The following is a 20,632-nucleotide window of genomic DNA, read 5'->3' on the forward strand; positions in this document are numbered from 1 at the left end:
TTTGTTCAGTTTGCTTACCCACTGTTTTTTTTCATGTTTGCACTTGCTGCTGTTCAATATTCAGTCCGTTAACACCTTATCTGTACTAATGCTGTGTCTTTCAACACACCATTAACATATTGTTTGCCTTTGCTCCATGACCTTGTGGTCAGCTATGTGGCCTTGTCCAATCTACACCTCCTTTGTTATCTCTTGCCCCACCCCCACCTCACTTGCTTATAACCTGTGAACTTTTTAATATTTGTCAGTTCCGAAGAAGGGTCACTGACCTGAAACGTTAACTCTGCTTCTCTTTCCACAGATGCTGCCAGACCTGCTGAGTGGTTCCAGCATTTCTTGTTTTTAGCTCATATTATTTCCCTGTTGTTGAATTGTTAACAGAGGTGTTGATGCAGAGAATTCCCGTTTCATCCAGCCAGGTGTCTCAGGTGTTTATTCTGAGAAAGGGAAAACTAACAGGGGTAAGGATGCTGAGTATAGGTGACCACATAGGCTGATTTAAATGTCGTACTAATATGGTGGTTTGCAACGCTGAGTATTACACAGCAACTGATCTGTAACTAAATACTTCACGGATTGTTGGTGCAACATAAGAGCTGCAACCTAAGGCTGGCTTCATTATCCTATAAAGTGTAAAGAAAAAAACACTAGCGCGTTGCCAAGTCTGAGTCATATAAGGACTGTGCACTATGGATGACATTCCCAGCGTCAAACAGAAACTGCTACGTGTAGACTTTTTCCTTTTCACGTGAAAGCTTCAGCTGTAGATTGCAATGCTTTTCCCTTTGTTTACACTGCTATTTCCTTATGCTTTACCCGGCGTATTTCCTCACCAGGACTGTGGGAGTACACGCGCGATCTGCACCGATCACTGCCTCTGCATTTTTAAACCACATATATTTTAGGGCTGTCAGAAGAACTTACAGGAATTCTGTTTTTATTGCGTTTTGAAAGCTTTGATGATGCGGTCGCACTCTTTGAAGATGAGATCTCCACAGGACACAGTCTTTGGGTGAAATTCGGACTCTGTTTATTCCTGATCGGGAACTCGAAGAATCAACCTGTTACATCTTTTGAGTCTTGGGGTTTATTTTCTGCAGGTCTTAGACCGACGAATCGCTCTCTGCCGCCGCATTAATTAAGCATGAAAGTTTGTTAAAAACACGTTAAACTTTAGAGATCGCTTTGAAGATTTAAAGAGTACACGTCGCCTAACTGGATTTGATATTAATTAAGCAGTGGAGCCTGGTAATAAAAATCCCAATGTTATTGCTATTCATATTGGTTACAGTGTTTGCAGACTTTCGCCTTCATGGCACCAAAGCTCAAGGTGGATCTATTAAAGCTTTGCGATCCTCTACGATACAGAGAGATGGTAAGTTACAGTTTTGTTTTTAATCTAAGTATTAAAAGTTGTTTGAGCGTCAATGTTTTCAGTTAATAAAATAAGCTGGTGCTGTTTAGCGACTCCTGTTGGGCTGAATGTAGTGAAGAAAATACAAAAAAAAATCTACAAAACTTTTTTTTCCCTCTTTTCCCCCGAAGTATATACAGCAGTATTTCAAGATTTTGGCAGACCATTTAGTTTGTCTCGATGAAACGATCCAACAATATTTTTTAAATATTTTATATTTTAATAAGGCCCTCGTGATTTAATGATTTTTGTCATTTTTACTTGGGTCTTGTTCGTTTATTACAGTTTAGAGCAAAGGTAGCATTTTTTCAATGCACCTTTGTATCTCTTTAAAGGTCTTTAACCGATATTTACCACGCAAACCGATATATGCGAGAATAAGTAACTGCGATATGAAAATGAAATCTAAACAATTGGTAAAATAAATGCAAATTTTATGTTACCGTTTGTGTACTTTTTAAAGTCAGCTTTAAAAGAGGATCGGAGACCACCGGGTGTGAAGCCAGACTTTATTGCATTTACATATTTTAAACGTTATTATAGTTTTGTCACAGTTGGAGCCTGTCTGCGCAAAGGAGACACCGACCTTCTTCAGACTTATTAAAATCGCTTTCTCTCCCCTCGCCATGAATTATTGTGGTTTGGGTCATGAAGTTTCAGTGGTGAAACAAATTAGACGAGCGGCCTGCTTCGGCTGCTGGGGTTGTTTTGGCTAAGGGCGGTTTTCTGCTGTGCCTGTTGTGTTAATGCTGACAGATGCGTGTCCATTGTGCAAGGGCTCTGGTTTCAGAGCATGTGGCTGCTGCATTCCAGCAGCTGGAAGAATGTGTCAGTTTTATTGAAGGCAGCGGGATACATACGGATCTGTTAGCCTGCGGGAAGAGACATAACTCGGCATTCAGAACTGGAAGGAGCAAAGCATGACCTCATCAGTGCCATTGTATAAAGTGCAGTGAGAGGATGTGGCTCCAGAAAGCCCACAATCCGATCATTTATCACCAGGGAACTAAATGAGCCTTTGGGCTTCACCGATCTGCCTTAAAGGTGCGAGCCATTTAAAGGCGACGCGCCCTCTTCCTGTTCAATTTGCCCCGTTTGCACTGACATGGGGCATGGGCGGGGCTGCTACATGACGTCAGAGGTAAATGGAACGCGCTGTGACGTCAGCCGTAGCAAACAGTGACGTCAGAGGTAACGGGAACCGATTGTGACGTCGGCGCGGCGCAGATCCCACTCGCCTCCTGTTGCCGCCTCTGAGTTGGTACGTGCGCCGTACGGTCTTTATTAAAGCGCATTATGAAAAAGCAGCTTGCAGTTCCAGTTTTTTTGTAGAAGAAATGTTTACGTAAAAATGAATTGGTGGTGCAGGAAATTCCTTTCCTAGCACGACTGACTACAGGATGTGCTGAAGGAGGATGATGGAAAGGGAAATTAGGAAAAAGAAAATTAATTATGCTGCAAAGCAAGGAAGGGCTTTCAGCTGCAGAAATTTCATCGGCATAAGATTAAACCCCTTATTCTGAACTCCTGCTGTATTCATTTAATTGGCAGTGCTCAAATATAGAATGGAAGGGAATGGTAGTCCACACGGTCTTATTGTAATGTTTTGAGAGTTACAATGAGGAGCTCCTTTGTTAAATATCCACTTCTGATCCCATTGTCATGATGCTACAGTACTTAACGATCTTAGGGCCATTATCACATCCATCAGATATTACTTTGTTAATTACTTCTAAGGCGAAAAATGGTTTGATTTTTCAAGTCATAAATGTTAAAATTAATTGCAAAGGATATTTATTTCAAAATTACCATTTTGAGTTATTTCACAGATGTAGTCACCAATTTATTTAAATTAAATTAATTTATTATTTATTAAAAAACGTTCTTTATTAATCTATGAATTAATTAAAATTGAGTTGTGCCTTTCATTTGAACAGCATAGCTTAAATTTCAACACTTGCTATCAACTTAATTTTTAATTTAAATAAGTGGTTTGTCTTCATTTAAGTTGAGAAAAAATTTAGTTAATTAATTAGGAGTTACTAGAAAAAAATCATGCTTTATTTATTTTGGCTTCAAATGTAATTTTGCAGTTCAGCGAGAGTGGATTAGGTTGCTGATGGCTTCACTGTTGTTACAACTTTTGAATTCTGGGTCTCCATATCAATAATTCTTAGTTGCTGCACATTTTTTCAATGTATTGGGAGAAAGTAATTAAGAAAAATGGTGATAAAACATAATTAAATATAATTGAATGTTTTAAAAGGAAAAGATCCAGGCAAATATACAGACTGACTTTGTTTCTCTTAATTATGTTGCTTTACTAGTTTCCATCCTCAGCCACACACCTCCCGAGTTTGTCAAGACAGGAATGGAATTCTATTTCTAAACCCTATACCAATCTGGTGTGCTGGGCAGCTGCTCATAGAATTATGAGAGCATCTCAGTGAAGACCACACATTTCATTTTACTTATCACCTTTACATTACCTCTGCTGGTCACTGCCTCACAGTTGAGATTGGGAGTTCAGTCGCATGAAAGATTGAACCTGTGCCAGAGTGAAATTTGGCTTCACACTACAACAACAACAACAACTTACATTTATATAGCACCTTTAACAAAATTAAACACCCCAAGGCATTTCACCGGAACATTATCAAACAAGCTTCTTCAGGAGAAACTAGGATCAAAAGCTTGGTCAAAGAAGTGGGTTTTAAGGAGTGTCTTAAAGGAGGGAGAGAAGTATGAGGTGGAGAACTTTAAGGAGGGAATTCTCGAACTTAGGGCCAAGGCAGCTGAAGGCATGGCCACCAGTGGAGAGAAGAAAATCGGGGATGTGAAAGGGGCCAGAATTGGAGTAGCGCAGAGATCTTGGAGTGTTCTGGGGGTAGAGGAAGATGCAGAGATAGGGAAAGGCGAGATTTGGGAGAGATTTGAAAACAAGAATGAGAATTTTTAAATTGTGGTGTTTCTGGTCAGGGAACCAATGTCGGTTACACTGGCTTGGAGTCTTGCAGTTTTGGGGCTCATCCAATGCAATGTACACATTATTTATAAAAGAATCATTCTAAAATTCTGTAAAAGCTTGTTTTTCAGAAAAATGCCTATTGGCATTTTTGCAAAACAATTTTAAGATTGTGCTCCCTTGTTATGGATTTATTTTGAATCATTTCATTATCTTAAACACTTCAATTAGATCACCCCGTAACCTTCTCAACTAAAGGGAATATAAGTCATGTTTGTGCAATAAGCGTAAAATAAGTTTATACAACTTGTCCTTATAATGTAACCCTTTATGTTTTGATAGCATTTTGCTGAATCTTAATTGGATCTAGGCTATTCAACAGTGAAATCGTGAAGCTTTTTTCACACAAAGGGTAGTGAAAATTTGGAATTCTCTCCCCCCAAAAGGCTGTGGATGCTGGATCAGTTGAAAATTTCAACAGAGAGATCGTTAGAATTTTATTAGGTACGAGTATCAAATATGGATCAAAGGCAGATAAATGGAGTTGACACAGTTACAGATTAGCCACAGTCTAACTGAATCCAGAAGCAGGATCCTTACTGAGGTCTGGTACCCAAATCAGATTGCAGTACTCCAGATGGGGTCTGACCAAGGCTGTCCAGTGAAGCATCACTTCCTCTCCTTTGTCTTCCAGCCCATTGGAGGTAAAGAGCAACATTCTAATAGCCTTTTTTAAAAATTACATTTGTATCTGTGCACTAGCATTTAGTGATTTGTGTACCTGGACACCCAAATCCCTTTGCTCCTCCACAGTTTCTAGTCTTTCAGCCTTAAGAATATATTCTGATTTGACTTTTTTTTGGATCCAACATGGATAACCTCACACTTTCCCTAATTGAAATCCAACCACCAACATTTTGCCTATTCACTTAATCTGTTAATGTTGCTTTTTAACTTCCTGCTCCCATCTACTTGCAAACCCTCCTAAGTCAATGTCATATACAGACTTGAATATGCCACTCTCTATTTCTTCAACCAAGTTATTAATATATATGATGAAAAAATGGTCACCCAGTACAAATCCCTGGGGACACCACTTGTTGCTTCCCATCTATCAGAGTACATTCCCTTTGTCCCTTCTCTCTTACCTCCCAACCAATCACGCATAGACTTACATATGTGAAATTGTGTCTTCAATAAATCAGGAATGTGTCTGGGAATTTCTTCATCGCAGAGCAAGCAAAAAAAAGGCTTAAAATCCTGTATTTCTACTGATTTGAAGTCCTATCATATTGCTTCTGGAAACCCTAAATAATTAAAACTGAAAATCAGTGAATGTTCTTGCTATGTATGTTCATTTTAGATCAGATAATTTAGTAAGAAATCTGTTGTTTTTTGAAATATGCAAGAGGAATTTATGTAGATACTGGTTTTTTTAAGTAATATTGTAATGCATAAGATCTTATTTTTCCAATCTTCAAACAGCCAGTGGTGGTCTCTGAAGTTCTTCACAGAGCCTAGCATCACTTTTAAGTGTACAGGTTAAAGGGTGGAGTTCCTAGCTACAGAATCATCCAGCATACAATTTGTGTGGTACTACTGGACCAGACAAAGTGATTCTCAAGGGCCACTATCATCTCTTCAAAACAGTTTCCAGTGTGGCTTCAAACCAGATTTGAAAATTGCTCAAACCTGTTAAGCAGAGTATTTTTTATTATGGAAGAGAATAGACTTTTCCACACACAATTTCAATAGAATCATGTAATTTCCAGGGATCAGAGATCTGTGAATATGCACAAGTGTCCATGCATGTAGCTCTCTCATGGCAGTCTGTAGCACAACCTGGGTGTTTTCTGCTCGGCTCCTGCTGGTGACTAACAGGAGCATGAGAACTATTCATTACAGAATAAAGTAAACATATTGAGCATGGAAAACATCCAATCTCATTCTATTGGAGTAGAAACTTTGAACTTGAGGCCTCAAATGTTAAATTTAATAACATGCCTCATAAATTACTTTATTGCTGATTCCTGTGTTGTCATATAGCACTGAGCATTCCCTTGACCCTTATAAAGATGACCATGTTCCAACATAAATCAATTATTTAATTTGCAAGCCAGATAAACACTCTCCAGAATACCACAGTCAGCTGTTAGGACTTTACTGCAAATCCTCTGACATTATTATAACATGTTCTATCAAAGTTTCAATAATGTATCATAGCACTTTCAATGTATTGCCAATACCTTAGATAATCTAACATAAAATCATAAACCATAAAAGATTTTCCCCATGAGAAATATATATAAAGCTATGTACGGAAGTCTATTCGTGATAAACAACTCCTTCTTGCTTTTGGATGTCCATGACTGGTCATATGTAATATACTATATGTATACACATTCATATATCTTATTTATATATATATATATATATATATATATATATATGTGTGTGTATATGTGTGCACATATGGTTCAGTTCAATGATATACTGCTCACACAGAGGAGGATGCAGGCACTGCTATGTTAAATGGAGATGCTGATTAAAATGTCACTTAGGGAGTCTATCTTTCCATCTGGAGTAAATGCTAGCTGGAGAGTGTGTTGCTTTAATTGGGGCATAGGTTCAGAGATTGCCTTGACCTAACAACAGAGATACACAATTATTAACTTGCTCAACAGTTGATTTTTACCAGGGTGGAGATTCCTCTACTTGGACTAGAAAAGTGTTGGGCCAACATAGCTCACAGCAACTTGAAGTTGAGTAAGCCAGCTGGTGATTACTTCCTGCAATGCTTTGGAGGTAGTTGATGGAAGATTCTGCTGGACATCTGGCAGTTTATGCTCTCCCAAAGCAAGCAGTAGAGAGTGCAGCTGATATCACTCCAGCACTGTGCAAAATGTTTATGTTAATTCTTGCCTGTTATTATTGCACATAGTGCTACTGTACTGTCTGTTAAAATCTATATTGCTGTCCAAGGCTGGTGAGATCAATGATGTTTAGACTATGAACAATTCAGTCTTTGGAGATAAAAAGAACCCCCTCTGATAGTGAAACTAAGTTTAAGTTGTATGGTGGCTAATAAGTTGCCTAGTTGTTCTTTGTAATGCTGGTCTGATGGAGGTTTGAACAATTGTGGCAGATGTTACTTTTCTTTGCAATTGATAGAGCTATTTATCTCAGGCTAAGTGGTTAAGTCATTGCAATAGAGGTCATTTAGGCAAAGAAATTGGTTTTGGACAGTTTATAATGTATTGCATTTTGTAATTTTAAAGTTTTTTCAAACATCAATAAAATAAATAGAATAACTTTATTCACATTATATTATGAACTAACTAAATGCTGGAATTAGGACTTTTTAAATCTTTTCAATAAAATATTGCATTCACTAACTTTGCAAGGTTCAGTCAACATTTTATCTCTAATATATCAAAATCCTTATGTCTAAATGCATTTCCTATGTACAGACTTTTAATTCCTTTTGTCATGTTTATATCACATTTTTCTGTCACCTTTTTCCAATATAAATTCCTCAGTCCATATTTAGAATGGGAATTGCCGATATAAACTTGTCACTGTGCTCACATCCTTTCACCAATGGTGGCGGAATAGAGCATCATTTTCAGTTCCTGATCCTTGGGTAGCACTGTGAAAATCTCCTATGCTCCAACAAATTCTACTTCTCTGCTTGCTGTAAGTTTTGCTTTAAATTATAAACAATATTAAAGGAAAGTATATAAAAAGAGGGATATAGTGGACAACTTTAAAATGGGACTCAATTATGTCAGCATGCCCTGGTCCAATTCATCTTCACTTTCCAACCTGAAGCCTACTATTACAATCAGATGAGGATGGGTCAAAGGGCCCCCCTCTTGTCCCTCTCCTTTTTTGACCGCAACAGGGTTATATATTTTTAAAAAGTGGATGTACTTGCCAATTCAGTGAGTATTTAACTATTTACGTGCTATGATCATAAAAAGAACTAATCAGACAGGTTTTCTTGAGTTTAACAAAGAAAAAGTTAGCTTTATTATATTAAACAGATCTAAGTGAAATAATAAACTACGCTCCAACTTTCACACATGCACACACTCGATGTTCACACACACACACAAATAGGCAAAGTGGGGAAGGATAGATTGGTCAGATTACAGTCTAGAGCAATAAAAAGGGGCATACAGTTTGTGGAGTTTGGTGACTCAGCTGGCTTCTGGCTGAACTCGGTGGTCCTGAGGCTTCTGGCTTGCAGATGTGGCCAGCTTGTTCGGTAATTCTCCTGGAGAACAGCGAGGCAGATGATTTCCTTCATAGGGTCTCTGTCTGCAGCAGTGATAGGCCTAGGTGGTTATGGCCAGCAGGCAGGGTTCGAAGCTTGCAAGGTGGACTGGAGAGAGATGGAAGGAGGAGGGACCCCACTTGGGTCCTCTCTTGCTGGTGTCCAGTTGCTTGTCTCTCTTGCTACAGAGAAAACACCAGATTAAACACACAGATGGTGGGCCTGTCACATGACCATCACCCAGTGATTCAACATGATAGCTCAGTGTGTATTTCGTCTTGTAATTTAATTAGTTCATGTCTAGGAATTTCCTTCTCTCAACCAGGGTCCCATTGTTCAAGTGACTAAGTTTGAGCAGTTCGTCTCCACCAGTTTAATGTCCCAAGTGATGCTTTAATGTCTTTTTAATGGGAGCAGGACAGTTAATTCACTCAAAATTCACCAAGTCATTGTTCTGAAGGGGATTGGCTCGACAATTCATCGCCACCTCGATGCATTGGAGTGTAGGATATAGTGATGCAAATTGTGGTGGACATTTTAGCTGCTAGTAAAGTCACCTTTTATCTGTTCCTTTTCCCCATTAAAAAAAATTCAGGTTTCCAGCCAGTGGGTTAAAAAATCATCATTCGGCATAGCACATGTTCGTCACCTTACACTTGGTCTTGACTCTGCTCGGTAGATTTTCACCTTTCTCCCTGGGTGTAAAACTGGCATTGAAAATTGACCACCCATTATAAAAATTATCCAATTTTCATTTCCATTGATTTCATTGGGCAATTTATACAATGAGAAGGTGACCTGCAACATAAGTTTTATGCCCAGAGAGCAAGATGAAAATCTACCTCCTCAATGTGAAATTCCACAGGGGATCAACTAGTAATAGCTAAACACTCTAGGTTCAGGCTGTCTGTTAACAGTTTACTTATTATTGGCTCCAATGTGGCTAATGCTCCCCTGAAGAGGAAACGCTAGCAAGAGGGGCCGAGAGAAGAAAATGGGCTGGTTTCTGCATCTGCAGCAGTATTTGCATATGACTGAGGCAAGGAGTGACTGGCAGTGGTTTAGTGGGGGAAAAGAAAATAACTTAAGGTTGAAGCAGCAATAGGCTTCCCCAGCTGAATTTCCCCACTGTTTCTGTCACTATTCCATCCAATTTGCAGTGGAATAGTAGAGAAAAATGCAGCCCCTGATACACAGGATACAACGGTGACAATTCATGATAGCTTCCAAATAGACAACACACTCATACTTGCTGTGATTTCAAGACATGTTTAAGAAAATCTAAATATTGCTTTTACACCCATTTATTCCAGTATGCTGCAGCAAAAGCCATTTACTTTTACAGAACAACTGCCTAACTGGAAAATCTGACTCACAGACCCAGTGCTAGAGTGTACAGGAATTTAGAAGCCTGTGGGTTAGCATTCCACGGGATATTTTAATTGAGGTAAAAGGAAAGCTGAATTTTGGAAATGAACAACAGGTTGTTTCGCATCTAAAAGGGAAAAACAGGTTAACTTTTGGATTAATTGTTTATCTGACCCATTTTAATTCCACTTCACTATTTTAAGCAAACTTTTCTGAAGTTTTTACCTCCTCATTTTGGTTATGCTTGAATGCTGTTATGGCAAAGATGCCCAAATTGATTCAAATTAGACAAATAAGTTGACTCAGCATATAATCATGACAGGCTTCAGCTTCAATGACTTGAGGAAAAGCAGTTAAAGGGCATTTTGGTTCTTTCATCTGCTTGGATTATAGGAATAGGAAAAGATGTGGAAACTATAAACAGCGGAAACAAGAAATATTCAGGCTTAGTATTTGACTCCATTCACAAACCTGATGCCTATATTTCTGTTTTACTCTCGGTTTAATGGAATTACACAGAAAGGGAAAAAAAGAAAGGAATGAAAAAAATAAATGGCTTATATTAATTTGGTGCCTTTCATGTGTCCTCAAAAGGTCCTGCAGTGCATCACAACCAATCAATTACTTTTGAAGTGTAATTACTGCTGTTCCTATAGATAAATGTATGTGTGCATTATAAGCATAAACTAATATGACTGCAATCCTAATTATGCTGGTCATAAAGGGTTTATTAAACTGTTCCTTCCTGATTCTTTTGGCATGTTTGAACAGCTTCTGCTTCTCTTTCCACCTCTCTCTCCTACTCAAAGGATCTTGTGAATCTCAACTTTCCTAACAGAAGCCCAAGCAAGAATCTTAACTGAAAGACTCACTAAGTCCATTGGCACAGGATGGAAACATTTTTGACCTCAAAAGTTTCCAAAGGAATATTTAAACTGAATTGAAATTTCCTACTAGTTGTTCAAACATAAGATTTCTTTTAAGCTCTCCCTCCTCCTTCGAACCTCCTGAAACAAATACTCCAAATTATATGTTCAAAGTTTGCACAATGACGTCCTACTATTCCCTAATAGACATTTTGACTTTCTTACTCCTTCTCCTGTTCAGATTGTGTGTTAAAGTCACTGCAAAAATTTAAATTCTACAGCAGCACAAGAATTCACACTGTTCGATCCCAACACCTGGTGGATCTTATTCAGGAGTCCATCCCTTTTTATTTAAATTAATTGACCCCAGAAATTAGGCCAGGGTCAAACAGCACAAGAACTGAGTAGAGAACTTTAAATGTTTAAATAACTATGCATCTTAATTGCGCATTGCATCAAGATCAAACTAGTGGCAATAGCTGGCAAGTATTCTCCACAAATGCTAATTCCCTCCAGAACTAATTGCTTTGTCTGCATCATCACTGGAGCTGTATGAACTGGCATTACCTAGAACACATGCTGTATTAATACAATTGGTATCACCTTCATTTTAGTTCTAACTGTTGTTCAAAAACATATTGAAAAATAAATCATGACAACACCATGAGTCAGGAAATTAGAAACACAAACATAATGCTCTGTTGCAAAATATATCACTTAGCCTTACCACGTTGCATTGACACCAAACACGTGCCTATTTTGGCAGAGCTCCAAGTCTTCTTGAGGTTACAGATTGTTGCCATGTGTTGGGAATGACTGCCAAACCAACTGCAGATTGTGCTTCAACAAATTCAGATACTCAAGTTATGTGAGCATGTTCCACAGCACCCAGTTTGAAGTATATCAAATAACCATACAATGGGTGGAGCATTACAGATTGCTGAATACATGTTTTCGTGTTGAAGAGAAAATCAGATGCATCCAATTGTTGATGAACTGTCTTAGCAAGACATACAGATCTCTCCAGCTTTTCTTCAGTAGTTTTCTGTAGACCGAAGTACTACAGCAACTGATGTATTATACTGCTGTTATACTGTAGCTATCAGTTTGAGTTTGATACTTGCTTCAGTGCAGGATGAGCCAGCAGTACTGAGCTGGTTTCACAATGCTGTAAAATTAAGGAATCGCAGATTACTGTACATAGGTAATTAAACACATGTAGACTCTATGACTAAATGGCATCTGAGTGTCAGTGAAAATTTAAGTGAACAGATGACTGAAAAATGTAGAGGCAACACCTGGAACATTGGGGAACATTTGAAACTTTAAAGTTTAAATTTAAAAAGTTCTCTTCACACTGAGTTACACTGCAGCAAGTATGAAACCAAAACTGTGTGAAACTATCCCCTTGAGACCACTGTCTTGAATGCTGCATTGTCAACTTTGTAAATAGCTGCTGGTCCATTTTCCATTATTAGCACATTAAAAATATTAGCAAATGTAAATGTGATCTGAGGTGGTAATTCTGCTACAATGTCTTTAGATGCTTTATTCTGACACATTTGCAAAGAACAATAATAACCTACATTTATATGGTATCTATTATATCAAATTTTATATCCAGCTGAGAGACCAAATAGTGACTCGGTTTAGTAACTCATCTTAAAAATAACATATCCATGTGTACAGCACTCCTTTAGTGAAGTATATTGGTGTTTCAGCCTAGATTATATGTTCAAGCCCCTGGAGAGGGACATGAAGCCATAATCTTCTAACTCTGAGGTGAGAGTGCGACCATCGATCCACAGCTGACACCACAAACTGAAGCTTGTGGAAGGTGAAGGATAGAAGGCCAGCCAGGAGAGCATTGGAATAGTTGAGGTTATAGGTGATAAAGGCATGGATAAGGGTTTCAGCAGCAGATAGGCTAAGATAGAGGCAGAGACAGATGATGTTAAGAAGGTGGGAGTTGGTGTTGTTTGTGATGAAAAGGATATGGGGTTAGAATTTCTGCTTGGGACCAACGCGTAGGTTGCAAACTTTTTGGTTCAACCTGAGCAGCGGAGAGGGAGTGAAATATGGTGTGTGCATTCCCCGTAAATATACGGAGTTTGTGATGGGGATTGCAGTCAATAATTTCAGCCTTACCAGTGTTTAACTGGAAGAAATCACGACTCATCCATGACTGGATGTTAAACAAGCAACTCGACAACACAGAAGCAATGGAAGAATCAATAGAAATGTTGGTGAGACAGAGCTACGTGTTGTTAACATACATGTGGAACCTGACCCCATGTCTGGGGATAATGTTGTTAAAGGGCAACAGGAAGTTGAGGAAGAGGGGGTCCAAGAATTGATCCCTGAGGGTCTTTGGAGGTAATAGTGCTAGGACAGGAAGAGAAGCATAGCTAGAGATGCTCTGGCTATGATTGCATAGGCAAGAGTGGAACCAGAGGAAGGTAGTCCCAGCAAACTGCACAGCAGAGGAGAGATGTTAGAGGAAGATGGTGTGGTCAACTGTGTTTAAGGCTGTTAAGAGGTCAAGAAGGACAAGGAGTGACAGTGCACAAACATATATGATGGTCATAGTCATATATAATGTTATTTCTGACTTTGATTAAGGCCATTTTAATGCGATGGCAAGGGCAAAATTGAAACAGGCGTTTCAGGAAAGAGAAACATGGATTTGGGAGGCAGCATCACGTTCGAGGATTTTGGTGAGGAAAAGGAAATTGGAGATAGACTGATATTTGCAAGGACAGAGAGGTTGAAGATTATTTTTTTTGAGAAGGAGGTTTGAACACTAGTACTACACCGAGTTACATCGAGTCTACAGCACAGAAACAGGCCATTCAGCCCAACTGGTTTATGCCGCTACCCACCCGTCTTATCTAACTCTATCAGGATAACCTCCTATTCCTTTCTCTCTCATGTGCTTATCCAGCTTCCTCTCTATGCTATTTACCTTAATCTGTTCCACATCCTAATCACTCTCTGGGTAAAGAATTCCCTTTTGGATATGTTTGGATTATGTTTATGATCTCTAGTTTTGGATTTGCTGCCAAGTGAAAACATTTTATCTAAATCTACTCTACCAAACCCTTTCATTATCTTAAAGATGTCTATCAGGTCATCTCTCATCCTTTTTTCTACAGAAAAGAGCCCCAGCCTGTTCAGCCTTTCCTGATGAGTATATCCTCTCAAGTTTTTTTATTGTTATTATGAATTATGAGTACTATGCACAGTACTCCAAGCAGTTGTCCAATCAAGGTTCGATACAAGTTTAGCATAACATCTCTGCTTTTCAATTATATCCTCTTGAAATGAACCCCAGTGCTGGGTTTGCTTTTTTACATGGCCTTATTAATTTGTATCACTACTTTCAGTGGTTCGTGTATCTGTACTGCTAGCTCCCATTGCTCCTGTACACCATTCAGACTCTTATTATCCAAACAGTATGTGGCCTCCTTATTATTCCTACCAAAATGCCCCACCTCACACTCACACTATTTATACTGAAATTCACTTGCCAATTACACGTCCATTCTGCAAGTGTATTAATGTCATAAAGTCATGGAGTCATTTATGGCACAGAAGGAGGTCATTTAGCCCATTGAGTCCTTGCAGGCTCTCCATGGAGCATTCCAGTCAGGCCCATTCTCCTGCTCAATTCGCGTAGCCCTGCAAGTTTATTTCCTTAAAGTGCCCATCCAATTTCCACAACCCTCGTGGGCAGCAAGTTTAAGGTCATTATCACCCGCTGCATAAAAAGCTTCTTCCTCACATTCCGCCTGCATCTCTTGCCCAAAACCTGCAATCTGTGTGTTCTAGTTCTTGAACTATCAGTTAATGGGAACAGTTTTTCTTTGTCTAACTTATTTAAGCCTGTCATAATCTTGTCTTCCTGTATTTTGTCACATTCTTCTGTTGTATTAAATATACCTCCCTATTTGCTGTCATCTGCAAATTTTGAAATTATACTTCCAATTCCTGAGTCCAGATTAGCACTGATCCCTGTGAAGCACCACTTCCCACCTTTTGCCAGCATGAGTAATTACTCTTAACCTCTAGTTTCTATTTTCTGTTTGTAGTCAGCTTGCAATCCATTCTCTGTTTCCTATTTAGCTATCCATATTTTGAAAGAAGTGTTACTGAGCACCAGTGCAAGATAAAACCAAGGCAAAGTTTGGCAGTAAATGGACTGTATGCAATAAAAATCTAACCTTTAGGGTTAAGATTTTTACAGTTGAAGAATTAAGAGTATTAGTACATGCCATACCATTGGACATCCGGGTTACAATAAAATTTACATCTGTTCAGAAAGTACTGTGCGTCAATTAGTTCAAGTCCAATGCAATAAAATGTCATATGCCACATTGTTAGGATTGTATCAATTTGTACAGCCAGTATAACTTTGTGAGGTCTGGAGAACACCTGGTCACTACGTACATTGTGTATACAACGCAGACCCTCAACAAATCAATTAATTGGCCATTGTGTTGTCAGAGGTGCAGCAGTGCGCAAACCCTCATGGTGGTAAAGATGATTAGAGGTGGCAGATCTGATACTTACAGTGTTAATTGCATTCTAACATTTGGCCCACAGGCACATTGATATTCCAAACTCTCTCCAGTAATAGGAAAATGAGATCACAGTCACATTACTTTGACTTATGTCTTCACAGGCACCAAAACAATCAATGTTCTGCTGTAAATTCTTGAACACTAAGTTCCCTTACAAGCATATGGATCTGCTGCCTGATGTGTACTGACATGAATAATTTAATTTCCAAAAAACACTTGTTCAGAAGTTGGCTTTAATGAAATGAATTGTTTAATCACTTCTCAATTAATGAATCCCAAATGTTATGCTGGGATTGAAAGTTTTAAAATTAATGCATTTTGGATTTTTATAGGTCTAGGTATTTTTCAATTAATAAATCTATATTTTTTTCTTATGTTGTAAATATGCACATTCAATAAATAACTTTGGAAGTGAAATATTAATTTATAAATGTATTAGCATATTTATAATATCAATGTAAAACTTAAAAGCTGTGACTTATAGTTCACCGAGGCATCATGCTTTCAGTTTCACAACTTGGGAAGTTCTCAATCAATTGATCAAATTATCAGATCTGTGCTGTGACAGCAACTAATGAATTGACTGCAAAGTTAATTTATATGCTCAGACCTGTCATGCAACACTTTGAATATGGATTGAGCTCTTGGTGGGCACTCTTTGTTTGTTGGAAGGCATGACCCTGGAGGCTGGTACAAGACCACATGCTGACATATTAAATGTTTGGTGGTTGTCAAGATTAAGATTGCAGATAGGCAAGCATTTGCTCTTATACCCTGCAACTTCAACTAATGGCAATGCAGTTCAGTGAGGTATGGGAAGTGTCCATGCCACAATCAGGAGGAAAGTTGTTATGTAATCAGATATTTTATGGTGAGTTGTGCCGTTCACTACGTACAAATGATGGCGGTGTTGGGGTGGGGTTCAGGCCATGTAGTTGATAGTGAAGAGGATAGCAGTAGACTCCAGAATTATATCAATGGTTTGGTTGAGTGGCCAGAAAAGTGGCAAATGAAATTCAGTCCGGAGAAGTGTGAGGTAATGCATCTGGGGTGGGCATACAAAGCTAGGGAATACACAATAAACAGAAGGATATTGAGAAGGGTAGAGGAAGTGAGAGACCTTGGAGTGCTTGTCCACAGGTCCCTGAAGGTGGCAAGACAGGTAGATAAAGTGGTGAAGAAGGAATATGGAATGATTTCCTTTATTGGCCTAGGTATAGAATTCAAAAGCAGGGATGTAATGCTGGAACTGTATAAAACGCTGGTTAGGCCACAGCTGGAATATTGCGTACAGTTCTGGTCACCACATTACAGGAAGGACATAATTGCTCTGGAGAGAGTACAGAGGAGATTTACAAGAATTTCAAGAAAGTTGCAGCTATGAGGAAAGATTGGATAGGCGAGGGTTGCTTTCCCTAGAACAGAGGAGGCTGAGGGGTGACTTAATTGAGGTGTACAAAATTATGAGGGGCCTAGATAGAGTAGACAGGAAGGACCTGTTTCCCCTAGGGGAGAGGTCAATTACCAGGGGGCACAGATTTAAGGTAATTGGTAGAAGGATTAGAGGTGACATGAGGAAAAACTTTTTCACCCAGAGTGTGGTGGGTGTCTGGAATTTACTGTCCGGATCAGTGGTGGAGGCAGAAACCCTCAACTCATTTAATAGGTACCTGGACCTACACCTGAAGTTCTGTAACCTGCAAGGCTATGGACCAGATGCTAGAATAGGTGGCTAGTTTTTTCAGCTGGCACAGGCACAGACACGATGGGCTGAATGGCCTATTTCTGTGCTGTAACTTTTCTATGTTTCTATAGTTCCATGGTCCCGACGGATTTTCCACCTTTCCACTCATGTTACCGCTTCTTCCCAGGGATACCATGAGGAACGCGATGGTGCGCCCAGTGTTACGGTCAAGTGAAGAGGGGTCGAAGGGCTTCCCTCTTTTCCCTCTACTTGTTTGACCACAACAGGTTTAATTCTTTCTTAAAGTGGATGTACTGGCCAATTCAGTCAGTGTTTGATTAATTACTTGCTATGATCATAACAAGAACCAATCGGACAGGTTTTCTTGAGTTAACAAAGAAAGAGGTTAACTTTATTGTACCTAAACCAAACTAATAAAAATAATAAACAATGTGCTAACTTTCACTCACACACACACTCTGGAGGTTTACACACACACAAATAGGATACAGAGTGGGGAAAGGTAGATTAGTTGAGTTAGAGCCCACAGAAAAAAAGGATATATAGTCTGTGGGGTTTGATGATTCGGCTGGCTGAATTCGGTGGTCCTGAGGCTTTTAGCTTGAAGAGGTAGATGACTGGTTCGGTTAAAAGATCAGAGGTGCCGAAAAGATCTGAAACTAAGGACTGAATTTTATGGGACCCTCGGGATGGGAATGGAGGTGCAGGGGGCCCATAAAATTCCATGGGACGGCAGGGGCTGGAGTGCTTGTCGCCTTCCCGATGTCTTTGAATCTAGTCTGGGGTGGAGAAGGCCAAGACCAATTGAGGCCCTTAAGTAGCCAATTACTGGCCACTTTAGGGCCTCTTCCTGCCACATCAATTTTGTTGAAGGCGGAGAGGCCCGCTGCCATGGGGAGATGCCGCCAGTTAAAATCTGGTGGCTTCCGAGCGGGGTCGAGGTGGGTCCCTCCTTTGGGGGCAATTCAGGGTCCCGGCGGTGATGGCCACCATACTTCCCCGGGAAGAACCCACCTACACTTACTAACACCTCCTTCACCCTGTCACTGCCTGAATGGCCCTGGCAGTCCCAACCTCACTTACCTCACCCGAGGTCTTCATCCATCTTCTACCCTGCAGGGCCTCCTGCAGTACTGGCAGTGGCCACCGCTCCCGACAGTGTCTTTTCTGGTGGGCAGTTAATTTCCTGCCCACCCGTGAAATTGCACCAGGGGTCCGACGGAGGGACAAGGCGGACTCTCCCCCCACCGTCCAATCTACCAACGAGCCTCATAACATTGCACTATTTATATAATGTCATCAAATCTGCATGCTCGCAGTGAATGTTCGTGAGTTACTCTGTGATTATCATCCATTCCAATATATTAAAACAAAATGAATGGACAGTGTTTAAGAGACAGCATTAGCTGGTGTGTTGAGCCCCAAAATGGCTTCAGATCAGCATTTTGCACTGATGGTCATCACAATATTCCTACTCTGCTTACTTCAGATAAATGCTGCCTGCGCCTTCGTAAACATCCTCACCAAAATGATATCTGGCACAGCCAGCACTGGAAATGTGTGTACATGCCACAGACACCATTCTGGAGGCAAAATAGCACTCACAGCACTGAGAGATGCTACGGAGCCAAATTTTGTAGCAGTGGCCGATTACTAAGATTTTGACAATGTTGCTCTTAGCTGATCGCTAAGGTGTGCACCAGTCTTCCAATTTTTATGCTCTACTATGTGTTAAAATAACACCAATCGGAAACCTAGCCTAAAGCCTCTCAACTCTTTTCCAGGTAGTAGATATTAGTCACATGCTTCTGTCAGTGCTAATGCTTTTCACTTTCCGTATCAGCAATCCATAAACCCTCTGAGTGGGATCGTCAATTCATTAACAACTTAGTGCCAATTAGGGGCAATTTTGTGGATTGTGCCCAATAGGAACATGATTGAGATTCTCCAAGCATTTTTCATTTGGACAGGAGGTAGATTTTTCTGACCACTCAAACTTTTTCTATACTTTCAAAACAGAAGTAATTTTTTTTAAATGATGTAATCTGTACAATTTGCTGGTTGTTTTCTCCAGTGAAGTTTGTATAGGAAGAGAGGAAATTTTAGAAACAGGAAAGGGTCACTTGGTTCAACAAGCCAATCCCTTTTGGATTGATCTCAGTCTACCTTTTTCAGACAAAATTGGAAACATCACAGGAGTTTCTGCCAAGACAGTTATAACAAACAGGGAACATTTTCTTGCAACACTGGAAATGGATGAGCTGAGTAAGAGTGCCTGGAATCAGTATAGTCAGTGATATAAGAACAGTTTTACAACATATTTTTAATAATTCTTGTCAACTGCCTGAACTCATATAGAAACTTGTTCGAAGTACATGTATCCCATTGCTTTAATTTTTACTTTATGTAAACAAGCTTTTCACTGATTTGCAATCAATGAACTTAAGATTTTTAGATGCCCACAATTTTCTGCAGCATTTATTCACAAAGGACTCGAAAAGCAGAATTTTTCTGCCCTTGCAGACAGGCAAGCAGGCTGAGGGGAGAACAAAATGGCGAGAGGCGGCGTTCCCGACGTTGCCTGGGCCCCCTGCCTTTTTGTCCAGGTTAGAAAGGCCGAGGACAACCTTCCCTCCTCAGGCCAATTGAGGCCCTTAAGTGTCCAATTAATGGCCAATTGGAAGGCCAGCAGCTTCCACTTAAGCGCCTCGTCCCAGCTCCACCTCAATTTTATTGAAAGTGGAGGGGCCCGCTGCCACAGGGAGATGCACCAGGTAAAGCCTGGTGGCCTCCTAGTGTGGTGGGGTCCCTCCTTTGGGTGCAATCCAAGGCCTCTGGGGTGCACCCCCAGCGGCAATCGCCACCCCCACGGAAGACCCCTCCCAGCTTCCCCCGCCTGACTGGCACCGGCGACACTGGCCCCACTCACTTTCCTGGAGTCTTCTCCTTCTTCGGCATTGCAGGGCCTCCTCCAGTGCTGCCAGGCCACTGCTCCCAGTGACACGGCTGGTACTGCAAAGCTGCCTGCCTTCCAGTTGCCTTGCAGCTCTTGGAGGCATGAGCTCATGCCTTAAAGGGACAGCATCCCTGATGGCAGGCAGTTAATTACTTGCCAGCCACGAGATAGCAACGGGGATCCGATGGAGGGCTGAGGAGAGTCTTCCCCCCACCGCCTTCCAGCTTGTTGCTGGGACCCCTGTCGCTGGAATAAAATCTGGCCCCAAGTATTTTTGTGGCTGTGTTCATTAACATAGAGCTAACAAAATCTATAGCTTCTGTTCAGGTACAACATGAGACAAAATTGTAGAGGTCACAATCTTGTTACACCTTTGTGCCCTGGTCCAACTCACTTCCTTTTGCCCTCCACCTTCTCTGGAAGGTGATTAATCATGCTGGCGTACAGTTCTATAGGCACAGACAGCCATCCCATGCCCCACCAAAATGACCATTTC

At 40.2% G+C, this 20,632-nt stretch overlaps 1 protein-coding gene across 3 annotated transcripts in view; it reads left to right on the forward strand.

The window, feature by feature from the left end:
• The first annotated feature begins 753 nt into the window (after window positions 1-753).
• pdgfd (platelet derived growth factor d) overlaps window positions 754-20,632 on the forward strand; it is a 215,649-nt gene continuing 195,770 nt past the window's right edge. For all 3 annotated transcript variants that reach the window (XM_068033754.1, XM_068033756.1, XM_068033755.1), the window contains exon 1: window positions 754-1,375. In XM_068033754.1, coding sequence (XP_067889855.1) covers window positions 1,264-1,375 — 112 coding nt within the window. In that variant the 5' untranslated portion in view covers window positions 754-1,263. The remainder of the gene's footprint in view (window positions 1,376-20,632) is intronic.

Source organism: Heterodontus francisci, chromosome 6, assembly GCF_036365525.1.
Source record: "Heterodontus francisci isolate sHetFra1 chromosome 6, sHetFra1.hap1, whole genome shotgun sequence".
NCBI lineage: Eukaryota > Metazoa > Chordata > Chondrichthyes > Heterodontiformes > Heterodontidae > Heterodontus > Heterodontus francisci.